The sequence below is a fragment of the Schistocerca piceifrons genome, chromosome 10 (assembly GCF_021461385.2).
Source record: "Schistocerca piceifrons isolate TAMUIC-IGC-003096 chromosome 10, iqSchPice1.1, whole genome shotgun sequence".
Classification (NCBI taxonomy): domain Eukaryota; kingdom Metazoa; phylum Arthropoda; class Insecta; order Orthoptera; family Acrididae; genus Schistocerca; species Schistocerca piceifrons.
In genome coordinates this window covers 136,967,520-136,985,652 of record NC_060147.1, presented here as the reverse complement: position 1 = coordinate 136,985,652, position 18,133 = coordinate 136,967,520, and the positions used below count along the sequence as shown (strand labels likewise).

Sequence of the window (18,133 nt, the reverse complement as noted above, 5' to 3'; positions counted from 1 at the left end):
GTCATCGGCGAATTTCTTCTCTATGGATTTTAATTCCTACTCCGAATTTGTCTTTTTTTTCCTTTACTGCTTGCTCAATATACAGATTGAAGAACATCGGGGATAGGCTACAACCCTGTCTCACTCCCTTCCCAACCACTGCTTCCCTTTCATGCCCCCTCGACTCTTATAACTGCCATCTGGTTTCTGTACAAATTGTGAATAACCTTTCGCTCCCTGCATTTTACCCCTGCCACCTTCAGAATTTGAAAGAGAATATTCCAGTCAACGTTGTCAAAAGCTACAAATGCTAGAAACGTAGGTTTGCCTTTCCTTAATCTATTTTTTAAGATAAATTGTAGGGTCACGTGTTCCAACGTTCCTACGGAATCCATACTGATGTTCCCCGAGGTCGGCTTCTACCAGTTTTTTCCATTCGTCTGTAAAGAATTGGTATTAGTATTTTGCAGCCGTGGTTTATTAAACTGATAATTCGGTAATTTTCACAGCTGTCAGCACCTGATTTTTTCGGGGTTGGAATTATTATATTCTTCTTGAAGTCTGAGGGTATTTCGCCCGTCTCGTACATCTTGCTCACCAGATGGTAGAGTTTTGTCAGGGCTGGCTCTCGCAAGTTCTAATGGAATGTTGTCTACTCCCGGGGCCTTGTTTCGACTCAGGTCTTTCAGTGCTCTGTCAAACTCTTCACGCAGTATCGTATCTCCCATTTCATCCTCTTCCATTTCCATAATATTGTCCTCAAGTACATTGCCCTTGTATAGACCCTCTATATACTCCTTCCACCTTTCTGCTTTCCCTTCTTTGCTTAGGACTGGGTTTCCATCTGAGCTCTTGATATTCATACAAGTGACTCTCTTTTCTCCAAAGGTCTCTTTAATTTTCCTGTAGGCAGTATCTATCTTACCCCTAGTGAGATAAGCCTCTACATCCTTACATTTGTCCTCTTGCCATCCCTGCTTAGCCATTTTGCACTTCCTGTCGATCTCATTTTTGAGACGTTTGTATTCCTTTTTGCCTGCTTCATTTACTGCGTTTTTATATTTTATCGTTTCATCAATTAAATTCAGTATTTCTTCTGTTACCCAAGGATTTAAACTATCCCTCGCCTTTTTACCTACTTGATCCTCTGCTGCCTTCACTACTTCATCCCTCAGAGCTACCCATTCTTCTTCTACTGTATGTCTTTCCCCCATTCCTGTCAATCGTTCCCTTATGCTCCCCCTTAAACTCTGTACAACCTCTGGTTTAGTCAGTTTATTCAGGTCCCATCTCCTTAAATTACCACCTTTTTGCAGTTTCTTCAGCTTTAATCTACAGTTCATAACCAATAGATTGTGGTCACAGTCCACATGTGCCCCTGGAAATGTCTTACAATTTAAAACCTGGTTCCTAAATCTCTGTCTTAGCATTATATAATCTATCTGAAACCTGTCAGTATCTCCAGGGTTCTTCCATGTGTACAACCTTCTTTTATGATTCTTGAACCAAGTGTTAGCTACCCCCAATCCATATTCACCTAGTACTTTACCGCCTCTTCCTTTTCCTACTGTCGAATTCCAGTCACCCGTGACTATTAAATTTTCGTCTCCCTTCGCTATCTGAATAATTTCTTTTATCTCATCATGCATTTTTTCAATTTCTTCATCATCTGCAGAGCTAGTTGGCATATAAACTTGTACTACTGTGGTAGGCGTGGGCTTCGTGTCTATCTTGGCCACAATAATGCATTCGCTTTGCTGTTTGTAGTAGCTTACCCGCACTCCTATTTTTTTATTCATTATTAAACGTACTCCTGCATTACCCCAATTTGATTTTGTATTTATAACCCTGTATTCACTTGACCAGAAGTCTTGTTCCTCCTGCCGCCGAACTTCACTAATTCCCACTACATCTAACTTTAACCTATCCAATTCCGTTTTTAAATTTTCTAACCTATCTGCCCGATTAAGGGATCTGACATTGCACGCTCCGATACGTAGAACGCCAGTTTTCTTTCTCCTGATAACAACGTCCTCCTGAGTAGTCCCCGCCCGGAGATCCGAATGGGGGATTATTTTACTCTGGAATATTTTACCCAAGAGGACGCCATCATCATTTATCCATACAGTAAAGCTGTATGCCCCCGGGAAAACTTACGGCCGTAGTTTCCCCTTGCTTTCAGCCGTTCGCAGTACCAGCACAGGAAGGCCGTTTTGGTTAGTGTTACAAGGCCAGATCAGTCAATCATCCAGACTGTTGCCCCTGCAACTACTGAAAAGGCTGCTGCCCCTCTTCAGGAACCACGCGTTTGTCTGGCCTCTCAACAGATACCCCTCCGTTGTGGTTGCACCTACGGTAAGACTATCTGTATCGCCGAGGCACGCAAGCCTCCCCACCAACGGCAAGGTCCATGGTTCATGAACTAACAACAATAATAAAGTAAAACCGACGTTTCGGCCGAATTTCAACGCCTTCCTCAGGTTGCAATTCGGCCGAAACGTCGGTTTTAGTTTATTATTGTTGTTAGTTTTTAGCAATGACACGGCACAATACCCAGAAGAATTTCAATCACTATGTTTTGGTTTATTTGTTAGCAGCGAAGGCGGATCTTATATCTAGTAATTTTATCTGCAAACACGGCCACTGGAAGTGCAGCAGAGCCAAATGGCAATCCCATGAAGGTATGGGATAAAGATCAACAAAAAAGGAACAGGAGGGATGCTTATTTGTACGAAGGTGGGTGCCGTTTTGTGTGAAATGTTTTCTTCAACATACCACAGCCCGGCGCTCACCTGGCGTACAGTCCGAACTGTATGAAGCAGGCGACGGCGGTGTAGAGCAGGTACGGCGGTCTGAACAGCGGCGCGGTCTGCCTCCACATGTGGCGGGCCACGGCCAGAGGGGACTTGGTGTTCACCCCGGCCGGCGAGGACTGCAGGCCGTCCTCCTGCAGGGCCACCACCTGGACAGCGGCACAGAAGATTCAGAGGGCTGGGAGGTGTCCGAGTCGTCGGCCGTCAGGGACACTCTCTGGAGCGAGCTGGAATCAACTTCCAGACAACAGAAGCGTCATCTCTGCTAACCAACATGGACTCCACATGCTGCAGTCTTGTGAAACGCTGGTCTCTCTGTACGTCCAAGAACAAAAGCTGATAACGTATTCTTTGACTAAGATTGAGATTGAGTTCCGCGCTGTCTGCCAGTGAACAAAATATCGCTCAAATGGCTCTGAGCACTATGGGACTTAACATCTGAGGTCATCAGTCCCCTAGACTTAGAACGACTTAAATCTAACGTAAGTGTGGTGTCACCGCCAGACACCACACTTGCTAGGTGGTAGCCTTTAAATCGGCCGCGGTCCGTTAGTATACGTCGGACCCGCGTGTCGCCACTATCAGTGATTGCAGACCGAGCGCCGCCACACGGCAGGTCTAGAGAGACTTCCTAGCACTCGTCCCAGTTGTACAGCCGACTTTGCTAGCGATGGTTCACTGTCTACATACGCTCTCATTTGCAGAGACGACAGTTTAGCAAAGCCTTCAGCTACGGCATTTGCTACGACCTAGCAAGGCGCCATATTCAGCTACTATTCTGAACAGATAATATTGTGAATGATGTACCGCCGGAAGCGACGTTCATCATTAATGGATTATAGTTAAGTATGAAACTAATTACGTCCGATTTCTGAATTCTAATTCCTTGTCATGTTCCAGACCTCACGTGACTATAGTTCTTCCCTCTTCACGCCAGCCTGCGTGAGCTAAAACGTGTGCATTTCTGCCTCCATTCCTAACACGGTGTTGGCTCCTCTGCCAACACAAGGACGTCACACACACCCATGTCCGAGGCAGGATTCGAACCTGCGACCGCAGCAGCCGCGTGGTTCCAGACTGAAGCGCCTAGAACCGCTCGGCCACCGCGGCCGGCTGAACAAATGGCTCTGAGCACTATGCGACTTAACTTCTGAGGTCATCAGTTGCCTAGAACTTAGAACTAATTAAACCTAACGAACCTAAGGACATCACACACATCCATGCCCGAGGCAGGATTCGAACCTGCGACCGTAGCGGTCGCTCGGCTCCAGACTGTAGCGCCTAGAACCGCACGGCCACTCCGGCCGGCGAACAAAATATGGACTTACGGAATGGTAGAGTAATTTTTTAAGGACTCTCTACAAGATGGAAATCAGACATTGTTCTCTGGTGAACGACATCGTCCGAAATAAAAGTAACTGTGGCAGTTGCTGAAAACCGTCGTTGAAGGTATGTGTAAGGGATCCGTGAACCCACGAACATTGATGCTAGTATTCGACGCTCAGGTCGATAGCAAACAGTAGTCGATTGTCGAGCGCTGCTGGAGGCAGTGAGACTAGTGTCGAGTGAGCGGTGGTGCTGGAGAGACAGGCAAGAATGGTGGTCGAGTGAGTTGTAAACGGTAAAATTCACCGGAGTATGACGAGTGAGCACGTCCCCCTAACCGTCGTGGGGTTGACCCTCACTAATACCGATTCGCGAGTGATATGAAACAGAAAGTGGCTGACAAGTGCCGAATTACGTGTTTCGCGTCAACCGCGTCGGCCAGCAACATCATCATTGCGTGTGTCGAAGCACTGAAAATCAGCAACCAATAAAAAGATATAACTGTAATTAGACGTGTAAGGCGAAGGTGGCAACTGCCTCAGAATTTGTGTGTTAGTAGGAAATATATATCAGTTTGTACATCGCAACCTTTATGGTACTTAATAATAGACAAACTTTCAATCATTCCACTATTCAGTCTCAGAACAGCCGCACTCGATTGAAATACTCCCGAGACCACAGCAGAAAAACCGATAGTCTTTCATCCATTAAGCACGCGGTCATATAATCATAATAATTAACTGTTTGGCTGCTTCGATAAATTACACAAAGTCCAATAAAGGAATTAAACGGGGGTGTTTCACATGGCACAAGGGAAATGAAAAACTGGCAAGCGGCAGGAATGTAGAAACGCATAATTCGTGGATACAACAAAAAATTATCTTCATAGTGGTCTGCAGGTATGAAACCGTTCTTCTAAGACAAAACAGGTGAAAAAAACAGAAAAGTAAAATGAGACTGAAGAGTAGGAAAGGCTGTGACGCTGTGGTACCAGTACAGAGCCCATTCTGAAAGCTATCATCTTGGATGCAACACTTAATTTTTGAAAGAAAAGGAAGCCACATGACATATCAGACACACAGAGAATTACACGGAAAAAACAAGAAAATATATGGAAAAGGAGAACAACGCAGAGATGTGTGAGACTTGAGTGGAGTACCAGACACGCTAGCTCAAGTAACGAGTAAACAAAAGTGGTTAACTTGGTACCAGCATGTAATGCGAAGAGGTAGAAGTTGTTCTAGCGACTGTGTTGAAAGATAACGTGGATGGGACAAGGTCAAGGGAAGGACTAACACAAAGGCTGGTAGATAACATGGCCTGCTTCGAAGTGGTCCAACAATTCATGAACCAGTTCGTTTCTGTGGTGTAAAAAACCGCCATGGTACCTGAGGCTTTCCAGTCTTAAGATTCCCACTCCCATTCCTTACGGAGCTAAGTGTTCTTCAGCTTACCATATAATACATAAAGAGTAGTTCGTAGTTTTTGCAGACACAAGAGTTATAATTAATCGTGTTAAAGACGGTAAAGAAATTGGTAATGAAAAGAACAGTTCATGTATCTCCTAAGCAAGAAGCAATAAGCAGAGTAGAATATTCAAGATATTTGGGTATTCGTACTAATGAAATGCGAACTGGAAGAAACATATTGCCGGACTGCTGAAACAACTAAGACCAGCAACTGTTTCTTTTCGCATACTTGGTAATTTGGTAACAAACAAATATACGTCTTAAGATAGTTTGCATATTTTCACTCATTAATGGCTTATGAGATTTTTTCGTGGGGCAACCCATCACTTAGGAAGAAAGTATTGGTTGTAAAAAAAACGAAATAGGTTAAATAGTGTCACTGAAGTGATACAGGATTTGGGGTTGGCATCATTGAAACAAAGGGATTTCTCATTGCGGGGGCGTCTTCTCACGAAATTTCAATCACCAACTTTCTCCTCCGAATGCGAAAATATTTTGTTGACGCCGACCTACATAGGGAAAAACGGTCGTCATGATAAAATAAGGGAAATCTGAGCTCGCGCAGAGAGATACAGGTGTTCGTTTTTTTTCTGCGCGCTGTACAGGACTGGAATAACAGGGAATTATTGTGAAGGTGGTTCGATGAATCCTCTGCCATGCACTTAAATGTGATTTGCAGAGTATCCATGTAGATCTAGAGCAGTGGGAATAGTGTGTGGTGTGGTACTGACAATAAACCTGTGGACGCCTCCTCAAGAAGTGATGCATATTAATAGCTGCTTCCTCATTCGTATATTCGCTAGTAAAATTAGTCATAAATAATTCATCATAATTTGGAAAGAATGGTGCTGTCAACAGCTAAACAACTGAAAGAAAAAATACGGACTTGGCTAAGTAGCAAAGGCGCTCTCAGGGTTCTGTACATACTTAATTATGTACATAGATGGTTCATCTACGGGTTCTGGTGAGTGAATTTGCGAGTATCAATATATGAAACTTAAATGGCCGTATTTTTTGATTGGGTTGATTTAGAAGCTTAAAGATTTTACACCGACAAGGGACCGTAGACTTTAGTATTTGACATAGATTTTAACTTGATCTCTGCATCAATCCCTGAGAAAAGCAGTCCTAATAGACGGACAAACAGGCAGACGGACAACATATAAAAAAAATTAAGTGATATAAATGCAAAGTAACAGTTCTCAGATTTTTCCCTTGCTTCTACAGTGAAACCTCGCTTCTTGCCAAATTTCATGATTCTAGGTCAATCCTATACGTTTCCATGAGTGAGTTTCAGAGTATCAGAGTTGTGACATAAACGCCCGTATGTTCTGACTGAGTGGAGTTAGAAGCTTAAATTTTCTATGCCGCCAAGGCATGGTAGAGTTTGGTGCGTGACGTACATTTCAACTTCATACCTCTGCCTGTTCCTGAGAAAAAGGGCTCTATAAGGGTTCCGTTTTTACCGGTTGAGGTACCGAAGGAATGTTTGCTAAGAATGTCAGTCATTCAAAAAAAGAGACTAGTATGGGACTGCAAAAATGTTCCATCATCTGATCAACAACATGAGAAGTGTAACAAATAGGAAAAAAAAATTGAATTTTGACTTAAAATCAGTTCTTCTGGTCAACGGCCAAAAATGTTTGTTTTTAAATCTGTGTTAAATATTTTTTGTTGTATCAGTAGTTACATGAGTAGAGTTATAGACTAAACTGCTCATTATTATTACTTTTACACCACTCCTCACAACCCGTAAATTTTCAGCACGTAGCCGCAGGTGACGTATAACGTACGACCTCACGTTATATCTTACGAAGTCAGAGACTTTCAACATGTTTTCCACACGAGAGAAAACTGCACGCTTTTTCAAATAATGAAGTAGATACTGTGCTGTAGGTGACTTTTCGACCCCCCTGGATGGCCGCGCGCGTTAGCACCCCACGTCCGGGATTCTGGGAGGGGCGCCGGTGCGGATGGAATCTGCCCAGCGAATTAACGACTGTACGGTGGCCAGCGTGGATGTGGATTTTGGATGGTTCCAACATCCCGCAAGCTGAAAACCATGAGGTACACAAAATGCGCCCCAAGGGGAAGTGGTGGCGAGAGGAATGGCATGTGACCACCCCCTACCGAATCCAGTAATTAGTTAACCGAACGCGTGAAGATATGGGATAAGGCCAAGAAAAAAAAGAAGAACTGTAAGCGCCCTTTCATTTGATTATAAAAAGACCAGCGTGAACTGCTTAAATCTAACAGCCGCTACATAACAACGAAAAAAACGCATGTCATATTACAGGACACCCAATAAAGATAACTTGTTAAAAAGGCCAAGTACGTCAAAAATTCATGTGCAGTATAGCGAACATGTAAGTGCTACGTAATAAGTAGATCAGTTGGTGATAGCTGACAACTCTACAGTACCGCGTTTCTGCGCGTGAGCAGACTTAAACAAACTCATGATTGTAGAGTTCTGCAGTGGACACAGTCGACTGCCCAGTAACGTCAGCGAGCTCCTCGCGATGGCGACGGCGGCTGGTTTACACGCACCAACCTCACGCGCAGCCACCACCATCGGAAACAACGAAACAGGAAACGTAATACGAAATCACGCAGCCTACAATATCCACCGTGGTGTGAAAACTCATGGGACACCTGCTAATATCGTGTCGGACCCCTTTTATCCCGAGATAGTGCAGCAACTCGACGAGGCATCGACTCAACAAGTGGTTGGAAACCTGCTGCAGAGATACTGAGCCATGCCGTCTCTATAGCCGTCCATAATTGCGAAGGTACAGCCAGCCGGTGCATGATCTTGTGTACGAACTGACCTCTCGATTATATTCCATAAAAAATGTTCGATGAGATTCATGTTGGGCGATATCATTGCCCTGATGAGAATTTTGGTCAAACGAATCGCAAGCTACAGTGGTCCGGTGACATGGCGCATTGTTATCCATAAAAGTTCCATCGTTGTTTGGGAAAATGAAGTCCATGAATGGCTGAAAATTACCTGAAATTTGGAATTTGTGGTAAGTTCCTATGGGACCAACTGCTGAGGTCATGGGTCTCTAGTCTTACACAGTACTTAATGTAACTCACTCTAAGGACAACACACACCCATGTCCGAGGGAGGACTCGTATCTCCAATAGGGGAAGCTGCGCCAAGCGTGGCAAGGCTGCAAATGGTCTCCAAGCAACCGAATGTAATGATTTCCAGTCAAAGAACGGTTCATTTGGACCAAAGGATCCAGTCACTTCCATATACACACAGCCCGCAACATTGTGGAGCTACCAGCAGCTTGCGTAGTGCCTTGTTGACAACTTTGGTGCATGGCTTTCTGCGATCTGCGCCACACTCGAACAGTACAATCAGCTCTTATCAACTGAAATGAGGGCTGATGTGAGCAGGCCACGGTTTTCCAGTCGTCTAGGGTCGAGCCGATATCGTCACGAGCCCAAGAGCGTCGCAACAGACGATGTCGTGCCGGCCGCGGTGGCCGTGCGGTTCTAGGCACTTCAGTCCGGAACCGAGCGACCGCTACGGTCGCAGGTTCGAATCCTGCCTCGGGCATGGATGTGTGTGATGTCCTTAGGTTAGTTAGGTTTAAGTAGTTCTAAGTTCTAGGGAATTAATGACCTGAGTAGTTAAGTCCCATAGTGCTCAGAGCCATTTGAACCAGACGATGTCGTGCCGTTAGCAAAAGCGTCAGTCGTCCAAATTTCGTCCACGGGTGAGAGGTAATACCTGAAATTTGCTGTTATAGGCACTCACATAGAATGTAGTCGAAGTAAGTCGGGTGATGCTGAGGGAATTAGATTTGGAAATGAGACACTTAAAGTAGTAAAGGAGTTTTGCTATTTGGGCAGCAATATAACTGATGATGGTAGGAGAGGATATAAAATGTAGAATGACAATGGCAAGGAAAGCGTTTCTGAAGAAGAAAAATTTGTTAACATCGAGTGTAGATTTAAATATCAGGAAGTCGTTTCTGAAAGTATTTGTATGGAGTGTAGCCATGTATGGAAGTGAAACATGGACGATAAATAGTTTGGACAAGAAGAGAATAGAAGCTTTCGAAATGTGGTGCTACAGAAGAATGCTGAAGATTAGATGGGTAGATCACATAACTAACGAGGAGGTATTGAATAGAACTGGGGAGGAGTTTGTGGCACAACTTTACTAGAAGAAGGGATCGGTTGGTAGGGCATATTCTGAGGCATCAAGGGAGCACCAATTTAGTGTTGGAGGGAAGCGTGGAGGGTAAAAACCGTAGAGGGAGACCAAGAGATGAATACACTAAGCAGATTCAGAAAGATGTAGGCTGCAGTAGGTACTGGGAGATGAAGAAGCTTGCACAGGATAGAGTAGCATGGGGAGCTGCATCAAACCAGTCTTAGGACTGAAGACCACAACAACAACAACAGGCACACACTAGACACTTTCGATAGCGAAATATTGAATTCCCTAACGATTTCCTAAGTGAAATGTCGCATGCGTCTATCTCCAACTACAACTCCGAATTACAAGTCCGTTAATTCCCGCCGTGCGGCCACAATCACTTCGGACGCTTTTCACGTGAATGGTTCGAATGGCTCTGAGCACTATGGCACTTAACTTCTGAGGTCATCAGTCCCCCAGAACTTAGAACTACTTAAACCTAACTAACCTAAGGACATCACATAACACCCAGTCATCACGAGGCAGAGAAAATGCCTGACCCCGCTGGGAATCGAACCCGGGAACCCGGGCGCGGGAAGTGAGAACGCTACCGCACGACCACGAGCTGCGGACCTACAGTTCCCTGCGCCCGCCATGTCCTTGCACCTGACACCGATCTAGTCTGCCGATACGCCAAGTGGACTGTGCAAGCTCCGATTACAAACGTATTTGGATAACATCTTCTGGGCTTACAAGCCGCGTCAGTTGCAAAAAAAATTCTCGACCTTTCGACGGCTAGCTCTGCCATCGTCGTCAGGAGTAAAACTACTGCCTGACCCGGCTGGCACTATTTCCCGCTTATACCAGGTGTACCGGTATGAAATGAGCGTTAAGATACAAATGTGTCGATAGGGAACATTTGTTGTGAAGGAGCCTTAATCTTTGTTTGGTTGGTATGACATCTGTCAAAGATATTTAGTATACATCAAGTCATAGAACAAACAACATCATATGTTTTCATCGTGTTAACAATGTCAAATATTGTACCAGAAAGTGTTGATTTGCGGAAAGCATTAATTTTTTGTTTTCATTTGAAAAAAAAAGTGCTGCAGAGTCGCATCGAATGCTTGTCGAGGCATATGGTGATCATGCTCTATCACAAGCAACAGGCAAAAGATGGTTTCAACGGTTCAGAAATAATGATTTTGATATAAGAAATGAAGAACGTGGAAGACCACCAAAAAGTTGGAAGACGCCGAATTGCAAGCACTATTGGATGAAGATGATACTTTGAGTCAGAAGCAAATGGCAGCAATGCTAAATGTTGCACAACAAACAATTTCTGACCGTTTGAAAGCTATGGGAAAGATCTAAAAGTGTGGAAAATGGGTGCCACATGATTCGAATGAAAGAAGATGGAAAACCGAAAAACCATTTGTCAAATTTTGCTTAAAAGACATGAAAGAAAATCAATTTTGCGTCGAAATGTTACTGGCGATGAAAAATGGATTTATTTTAAGAATCCTAAACGGGGAAAATCACGGGTTAATCCGGGACAACCATCAACATCGACAGCAAAACCAAATCGATTCGGCAAGAAGACAATGCTCTGTGTTTGGTGGAATCAGAAAGGTGTGGTGTATCATGAGATTCTAAAACCCGGTAAAACTGTGAATATTAATCGCTACAGACAACGAATGATCAATTTGAACTATGCATTAATCGAAAAAAGACCAGAATGGGCCAGAAGACGTGGCAAAGTAATTTTTTTTACACGACAGTGCACCTGCACACAAAGCAAAACTTGTTCAGGATACAATCAAAACACTTGGCTGGGAGCTGCTACCCCACCCGCAGTATTCACCAGACTTGGCCCCTTCCGACTACCATTTGTTTTGCTCAATGGGACACGCATTGGCTGAGGAACAAATGGTTCAAATAGCTCTGAGCACTATGGGACTTAACTTCTGAGATCATCAAACTTACAACTATTTAAACCTAACTAACCTAAGGACATCACACACATGCCCGAGGCAGGATTCGAACCTGCGACCGTAGCAGTAGCACGGTTCCGGACTGCGCGCCTAGAACCGCTAGACCACCGCGGCCGGCGGCTGAGGAACACTTCGATTGCTACGAAGAAGTCGAAAATTGGGTGTCTGATTGGTTTGCTTCAAGAGACGAACATTTCTGTTGGCGTGATGTCCACAGATTGCCAGAAAGGTGGTCAAAATGTATAAAAAGCAATGGACAGTACTTTGAATAAAATTTATTTACTTTTTATTTCAAAATTAGTGTTTCATTTTTACAAAAAAAAAGAAAAACGCTCATTTGATACCGGTACACCTGGCATACCTACAATTACGACCGCTAGCACCAATCGGAGGAGGACTGAAAGAGGCGTGCGCGGAAGGCGAGAAGATTTTATGCAGTCATGCTGCCGCAAAAGACTCCGAGGATACAAAGCTATTTGCTCACACATTGAATTTACCATTACGGTTGCAAAAAGATATAGCGAAGTTCGCCTGTGTGGAGCGGACCCCGCCCGTACCTCTTACCGGGTACTGGTCCGGCGGCAGGCCGGTGTTGGCGGCGAACATCCGGCGGAGCACGTCGATGGCCTGGTCGTGCCTGCCGGAGGCCAGCAGGAACTTGGGGCTCTCCGGCAGCAGGAACCACAGGCCGAAGAAGGTGGCGGCGCTGGGCAGCGCGCTGACCACGATGAAGACGCGCCACGAGCGCAGCGTGATCCAGCCGAGGGGCGCCGCCCACGGCTGCGGGATGATGGCCCACGCCAGACCTGCCGACACCCCCACCCACCACAGTCACCGCCCCGCTTACAGTGTCGCTCAGAAAGGCTGAGCCAGCCCTAAAAGTGACATCAGTGACCAATATTACACGGTGTGATCAAAAGTATCCGGACACCCCCAAAAACATACGTTTTTAGTATTAGGTGCGTTGTGCTAGCACCTACTGCCAGGTACTCCGTATCAATGACCTCAGTAGTCATTAGACATCGTGAGAGAGCAGAATGGGGCGCTCCGCGGAACTCATGGACTTCGAACGTTGTTAGGTAATTGCGTGTCATTTGTGTCATGCTTCTGTACGTGAGATTTCCACACTCCTAAACATCCATAGGTCCACTGTTTCCGATGTGATAGTGAAATGGAAACGTGAAGGGACACGTACAGCACAAAAGCGTACAGGCCGATCTCGTCTGTTGACTGACGGAGACCGCCGACAATTGAAGAGGGTCGTAATCTATAATAGGCAGACATCTATCCAGATGTGACCGTACGTTACATATATATTGACATTTTTAGCGGTTGTAAATCGTAGTTTACGTATTTTATGAATATAATTGGTTGGTTGGTTGGTTTGGGGAAGGAGACCAGACAGCGTGGTCATCGGTCTCATCGAATTAGGGAAGGATGGGGAAGGGAGTCGGCCGTGCCCTTTCAGAGGAACCATCCCGGCATTTGCCTGGAGTGATTTACGGAAATCACGGAAAACCTAAATCAGGATGGCCGGACGCGGGATTGAACCGTCGTCCTTCCCTTCCGAATGCGAGTCCAGTGTGTAACCACTGCGCCACCTCGCTCGGTTGAATATAATTAGTGTAAAAGATATAGTTAATGTTCTTGAAACAACTGATATGCAGAGAAGCATCTTTATTTACTGTCTATGAAAATAAAAAAGGATCAAAAAAGAGACGCGATTGTACGGCCAAGGAGGAAGGACATATTTTGTGGTACACACACTGTTTTGTTTCGCTATACGGAAGGCACCCATTGAGCGGCTACACATACTTTATGTAAGTTATTCGTATTTCTGCTTAAACAAACTTGTTATTATTATTACAAAATGAATTTCTTTGTAATAGTCGTCACCTCAAATGCTCGCAGTGGCTAACTATTTTTAATAAGCATTTTTTCAGTAATTTGCGCTGCGAGAAGCTCATCTTCCTATGCAGCCTCTGGTCGGCCATTACCCGCCGAAGTATTAATTTATTTTTCAGTGTTAATAGTAACTGTAACTACGAGAGATTTCGTTATAAGAACCTTTTTAAATTGAAACAGATAATTAATTTACGTTAAAGTTCATGTTTTCAAACTATACAGATTCCATGAGTTCAGTAAGTTTTATCTTGGCCGCTCCACGGTAACAATCGAAATTCTCTCAAGCCTTGCTTTGCAGTCAATAAATAGAAATTAACAAAATTACATTCAATTCAGTTAACGGCAACTATAATTTAGTCATCACGTTCAAAATCTAAAGTTGGTACATGAATAACAGCGGCCCTTCAAGAACCCGTTTCATATTTACTTATGCACGTAAGTAAAAGTGATAAGAGAAGACAATATCCCTGAGAGAAAGAATCATGCTGAGAAATTAAAAATAAGAGTATATAATATATATATGTAATAATTTTTTTGTATGTGACGTAACGAATGCCACCCCAAAACGACGTCACACAGACCATCACACAGGAATTCCAAACTGTATCGGGATCCACTGCAAGTACTATGACAGTTAGGCGGCAGGCGAGAAAACTTGCATGTCACGGTCGAGCGGCTGCTCATAAGGCACGCATCACGCCGGTAAATGCAACACGACGCCTTGCTTGGTATAGGAAGCGTAAACATCGGACGATCGAACAGTTGGAAAACGTTGCGTGGAATGACGAATTACGGTACGCAATATGGCGGACAGATGACAGGGTGTGGGTATGGCGAATGCCCGGTGAACGTCATCTGCCAGTTTGTGTAGTGCCAACAGTAAAATTCCAAGGCGATGGTGTTACGGTGTGGTCGTATTTTTCATGGAGGAGGCTTGCAACCTTTGTTGTAATCACGATGTGTAGAACATTTTCGAAAATATGATAAAACTCAGAAATCAAAGAGATTACAGCTTTTGCAAAGAGTAATTACGTCGCCATATTTTGCGTTATACTCTTTAAATCAGTAAATACACTCTCGGAAAAAAATATTGCAGTACCAAAAAGGAGTTTTCCGTCGTACACGTAGGTTTGTTCGTACGTATGAAAGATGATTTTTCTCAGATTTCGAGGCCAGTCGCATAAGATGGCGCTAGCGGCGCCGCTATGAGGCCGCGAGTCAGATTTGCTTTGAATACCACCGTAACGGTGGTGGGCGAGAGACTGGACCTGATTTGACATTAGTCAAGTATGCCTTTAAGGCGACAAAGAAGCCGTTATCAGCACGTCAATGAGTTTGAACGAGATCGTGTAACGGGGCTACGAGGAGCTGGATCTTCCTCCTGTGATATTGCAGAAATACTTGGTAGGAACGTGGCCACTGAACGTGATTGCTGGCAGCGGTGGCCACCGGAATGTACGGTCGCAAGCAGAGCGGGCTCCGGATGGCCACGTGGTACTACCGAGAGGGTAGACCGTCGTGTTCGGCACACGACTCTCGCGCATCGCACTGCATCTGCAGCAGCAGTCGGCACCGCAGTGACACAACGAACCGTTACAAATCGGTTACTTCAAGGACAGCTCCGAGCCAGAGGCCCTGTAACGTGCATTCCACTCACCGCAAACCACCGACATTTGCGACTTCATCAGTGTCAAGCGAGAGCTAATAGAAGGGCAGGGTGGATGTGTGTTTTGTTTTCTGATGAACGCTGGTTCTGCCTGGGTGTCAGTAACGGCCGTTGATACGGCGCGCGCCGCTATCCTGTGATCTTGTTTAGAGCGCGCGCTATAATCGATTAATGTTCGCTGTTCTGGTGCGGGTGGCGCTCCGGTGGTGATTTGCTATTACGTCGCTGGCGTGTGTTTGCGGTGGCCGGCGGAAAGCGAGAGGGCAGTCGGTTTTCCGGGTATTGCACGGAACGTGAAGTTCGCTCTGCCTGACCTGCTGGTGACTTGCGCTAAGGTTGTTGTGCCTCGCAATATGAGCAGAGTGGTCTGGAGTGCAGGCGACTCGCCGCTGTGCTGGCCGTGCGGTGGTGATTGATTGGAGTCGGCGCACTTGCTCTGCCTGCCTGTCTGATGAGGAGGTCGGGTGGGGTACTGTGATACTCTGGCCCGGAGACAACTAGTTGCTGAATTTTGGAGTCGTCTGCCAGGTTAGGGTCTGGGCTCGGTTGGGTCGCCAGATTTTCCACTGGAAGTTCCAGCAACGGTTTCTGAACTTCATTCTGATGTGAGATGCCATTGTTGGAAGTTTTTGCTGTGTGTGTGTGTGTGTGGGGGGGGGGGGGGGCACGTTACGATATTTGTTGGTACCAATTTATTTGCTCAGCTGGAGTATATTTTTTGGTTATCCCGCTGAGTGGGTCGATGGCCACCCAGTCTGCTCAGAGTCATTTTTGGTGGTGCCTGTTTGTTCCTTTCTGAAACAATTCACGTAGGTGGTTCATGTTACCTGCCCGGAGTTGCGTTCATGTATGGTATATTTGGCATTTGATGTGTTAGGCAAAGTCTGCCTAAGAAAGGCCGTTTTGGACAGTATATGCATGCCGGCCGGTGTGGCCGAGCGGTTCTAGGAGCTTCAGTCTGAAACCGCGAGACCGCTACGGTCGCAGGTTCGAATCCTGTCTCGGACATGGATGTGTGTGATGTCCTTACGTTAGTTAGGTTTAAGTAGTTCTAAGTCTAGGGGACTGATGACCTCCGCAGTTAAGTCCCATAATGCTCAGAGCCATTTGAACCATTTGAGTATATGCATAGTGAATTACTACTGCTTGGTATATGTGGTCTTCTGAACAACAGGATCTCGTCAATGTGGTTTGCGTAACAGCATTTAGTGGTATGTTCTGTATTTTTATCCCACTCTGTTATTATTAACTTGGTGGAATAGTGGCGTTTGGTGTCGTTAAGGCACTTCTAAGACTGTGGTTTGACTACTCATGTGCGCTTGGCTTTTATTGTTTTGTTTTAAGAAGCGAGAATTGTTTATTAAGATTTGTGTATGTTGGCTTCTGGCACTTGTTAAGAGCGCCCGAGTTAATGGCGCCGTGGTTATCATGTGCTGTCGGGATATTATATTGTTATTTGATTTTTGAATTTTATCTTGTGTTGATATTATCTGTCGTATGTTACAGAACATAACCAAGGTGGGTAAGTGATGGGCAGTTGTGGGAGGCATGTCAGGGAGGTGGAACCGTGCTGAGCCCATAACCCAGAGGTCCGTGGATCAGAACCACGCTCTGCTACCATTGGAATGTGTGTTCTTATAGGACAACTATCCAAGGATTTCCCCCCCAATAACACAGCAACTAGTTGTCTCTGCGCCAGAGTATCACAGGACCCCACCGGACCTCCACATCAGACAGGCAGGCAGAACAAGTGCGCCGACTCCAATCAATCACCACCGCACGGCCAGCACAGCGGCGAGTCGCCTCCGCCCCAGACCACTCTGCTCATATTGCGAGGCACAACCACCTTAGCGCTAGACACCAGCAGGTCAGGCAGAGCGAACTTCACGTTCCGTGTAATATCCGGAAAACCGACTACCCTTTCGCTTTCCGCCGGCTACCGTAAAAACACGCCAGCGACGCAATAGCAAATCACCACCGGAGCGCCACCCGCACCAGAACAGCGAACCATAATCGATTATAGCGCGCGCTCTAAACAAGATCACAGGATAGCGGCGCGGGCCGTATTAGCCGTGTGTTGATTAGGACAAGGCCATTTGAGGGTGTGCAACCAACCTGTCTGCCTGCTACACTCACACACTGGGTCTACAGCTGGAGTTATGGTCTGCGATGCGATTTCGTATTAGGGGAGGAACACTCTCGTGGTTACCCCAAGCACCGTCACCTCAAATTTGTACGTCAGTCTGGTGATTCGACCTGTTGTGCTGCCATTCGTGACCAGAATTCCAAGGGATGATTTCCAAGAGGATAACGCTCGCCCACATACCGCTGTTGCAACCCTACACGCTTTACAAGATGTCGACGTGTTGCGGTGGCCTGCTCGACCACCAGGTCTGCCTCCAATCGAGCACACACCACACACCATCGGACGAGAGCTTCAGCGTCATCCGCAACCAGCATTAAACTGTGCGCTGACCGACCAAGTGCACCGGGCGTGTTACTCCGTCCCATAAACTGACATCTGGAACCTGTGCAACACAATCACTCACGTTTGGATGCTTACATTCAACGTCCTGCTGGTTAAACCGGTTAGTAATGTACCAGCGTTTAATATGTGCAATGGCTTATCTCGTGCTTACATTAACCTCTCATCTTACAGTGTTAATCACTTAAACGGGTTACCTAGTTTACTCTGCATTTTGTTTTGGTGCTGCGGTTTTTTTCGTCATTGTACGGTATACTGCACACATTCTGAAGTAGCCTATCTTATTCTTCAACGTGCAAAATGTGGTTCGGTCTTGAAAGCGTATCAGAGTGAGTTA

The 18,133-nt window shown here is 45.6% G+C and overlaps 1 protein-coding gene across 1 annotated transcript in view; it reads right to left on the bottom strand.

Moving 5' to 3' along the window:
- Nucleotides 1-18,133, bottom strand: part of LOC124719055 (synaptic vesicle glycoprotein 2A-like) — a 75,135-nt gene that overhangs the window by 27,452 nt on the left and 29,550 nt on the right. Inside the window, exons 6-7 of the mRNA XM_047244725.1 lie at nt 12,305-12,546; nt 2,772-2,941 (exon numbers count right to left, since the gene is read on the bottom strand). Coding sequence (XP_047100681.1) covers nt 2,772-2,941; nt 12,305-12,546 — 412 coding nt within the window. The remainder of the gene's footprint in view (nt 1-2,771; nt 2,942-12,304; nt 12,547-18,133) is intronic.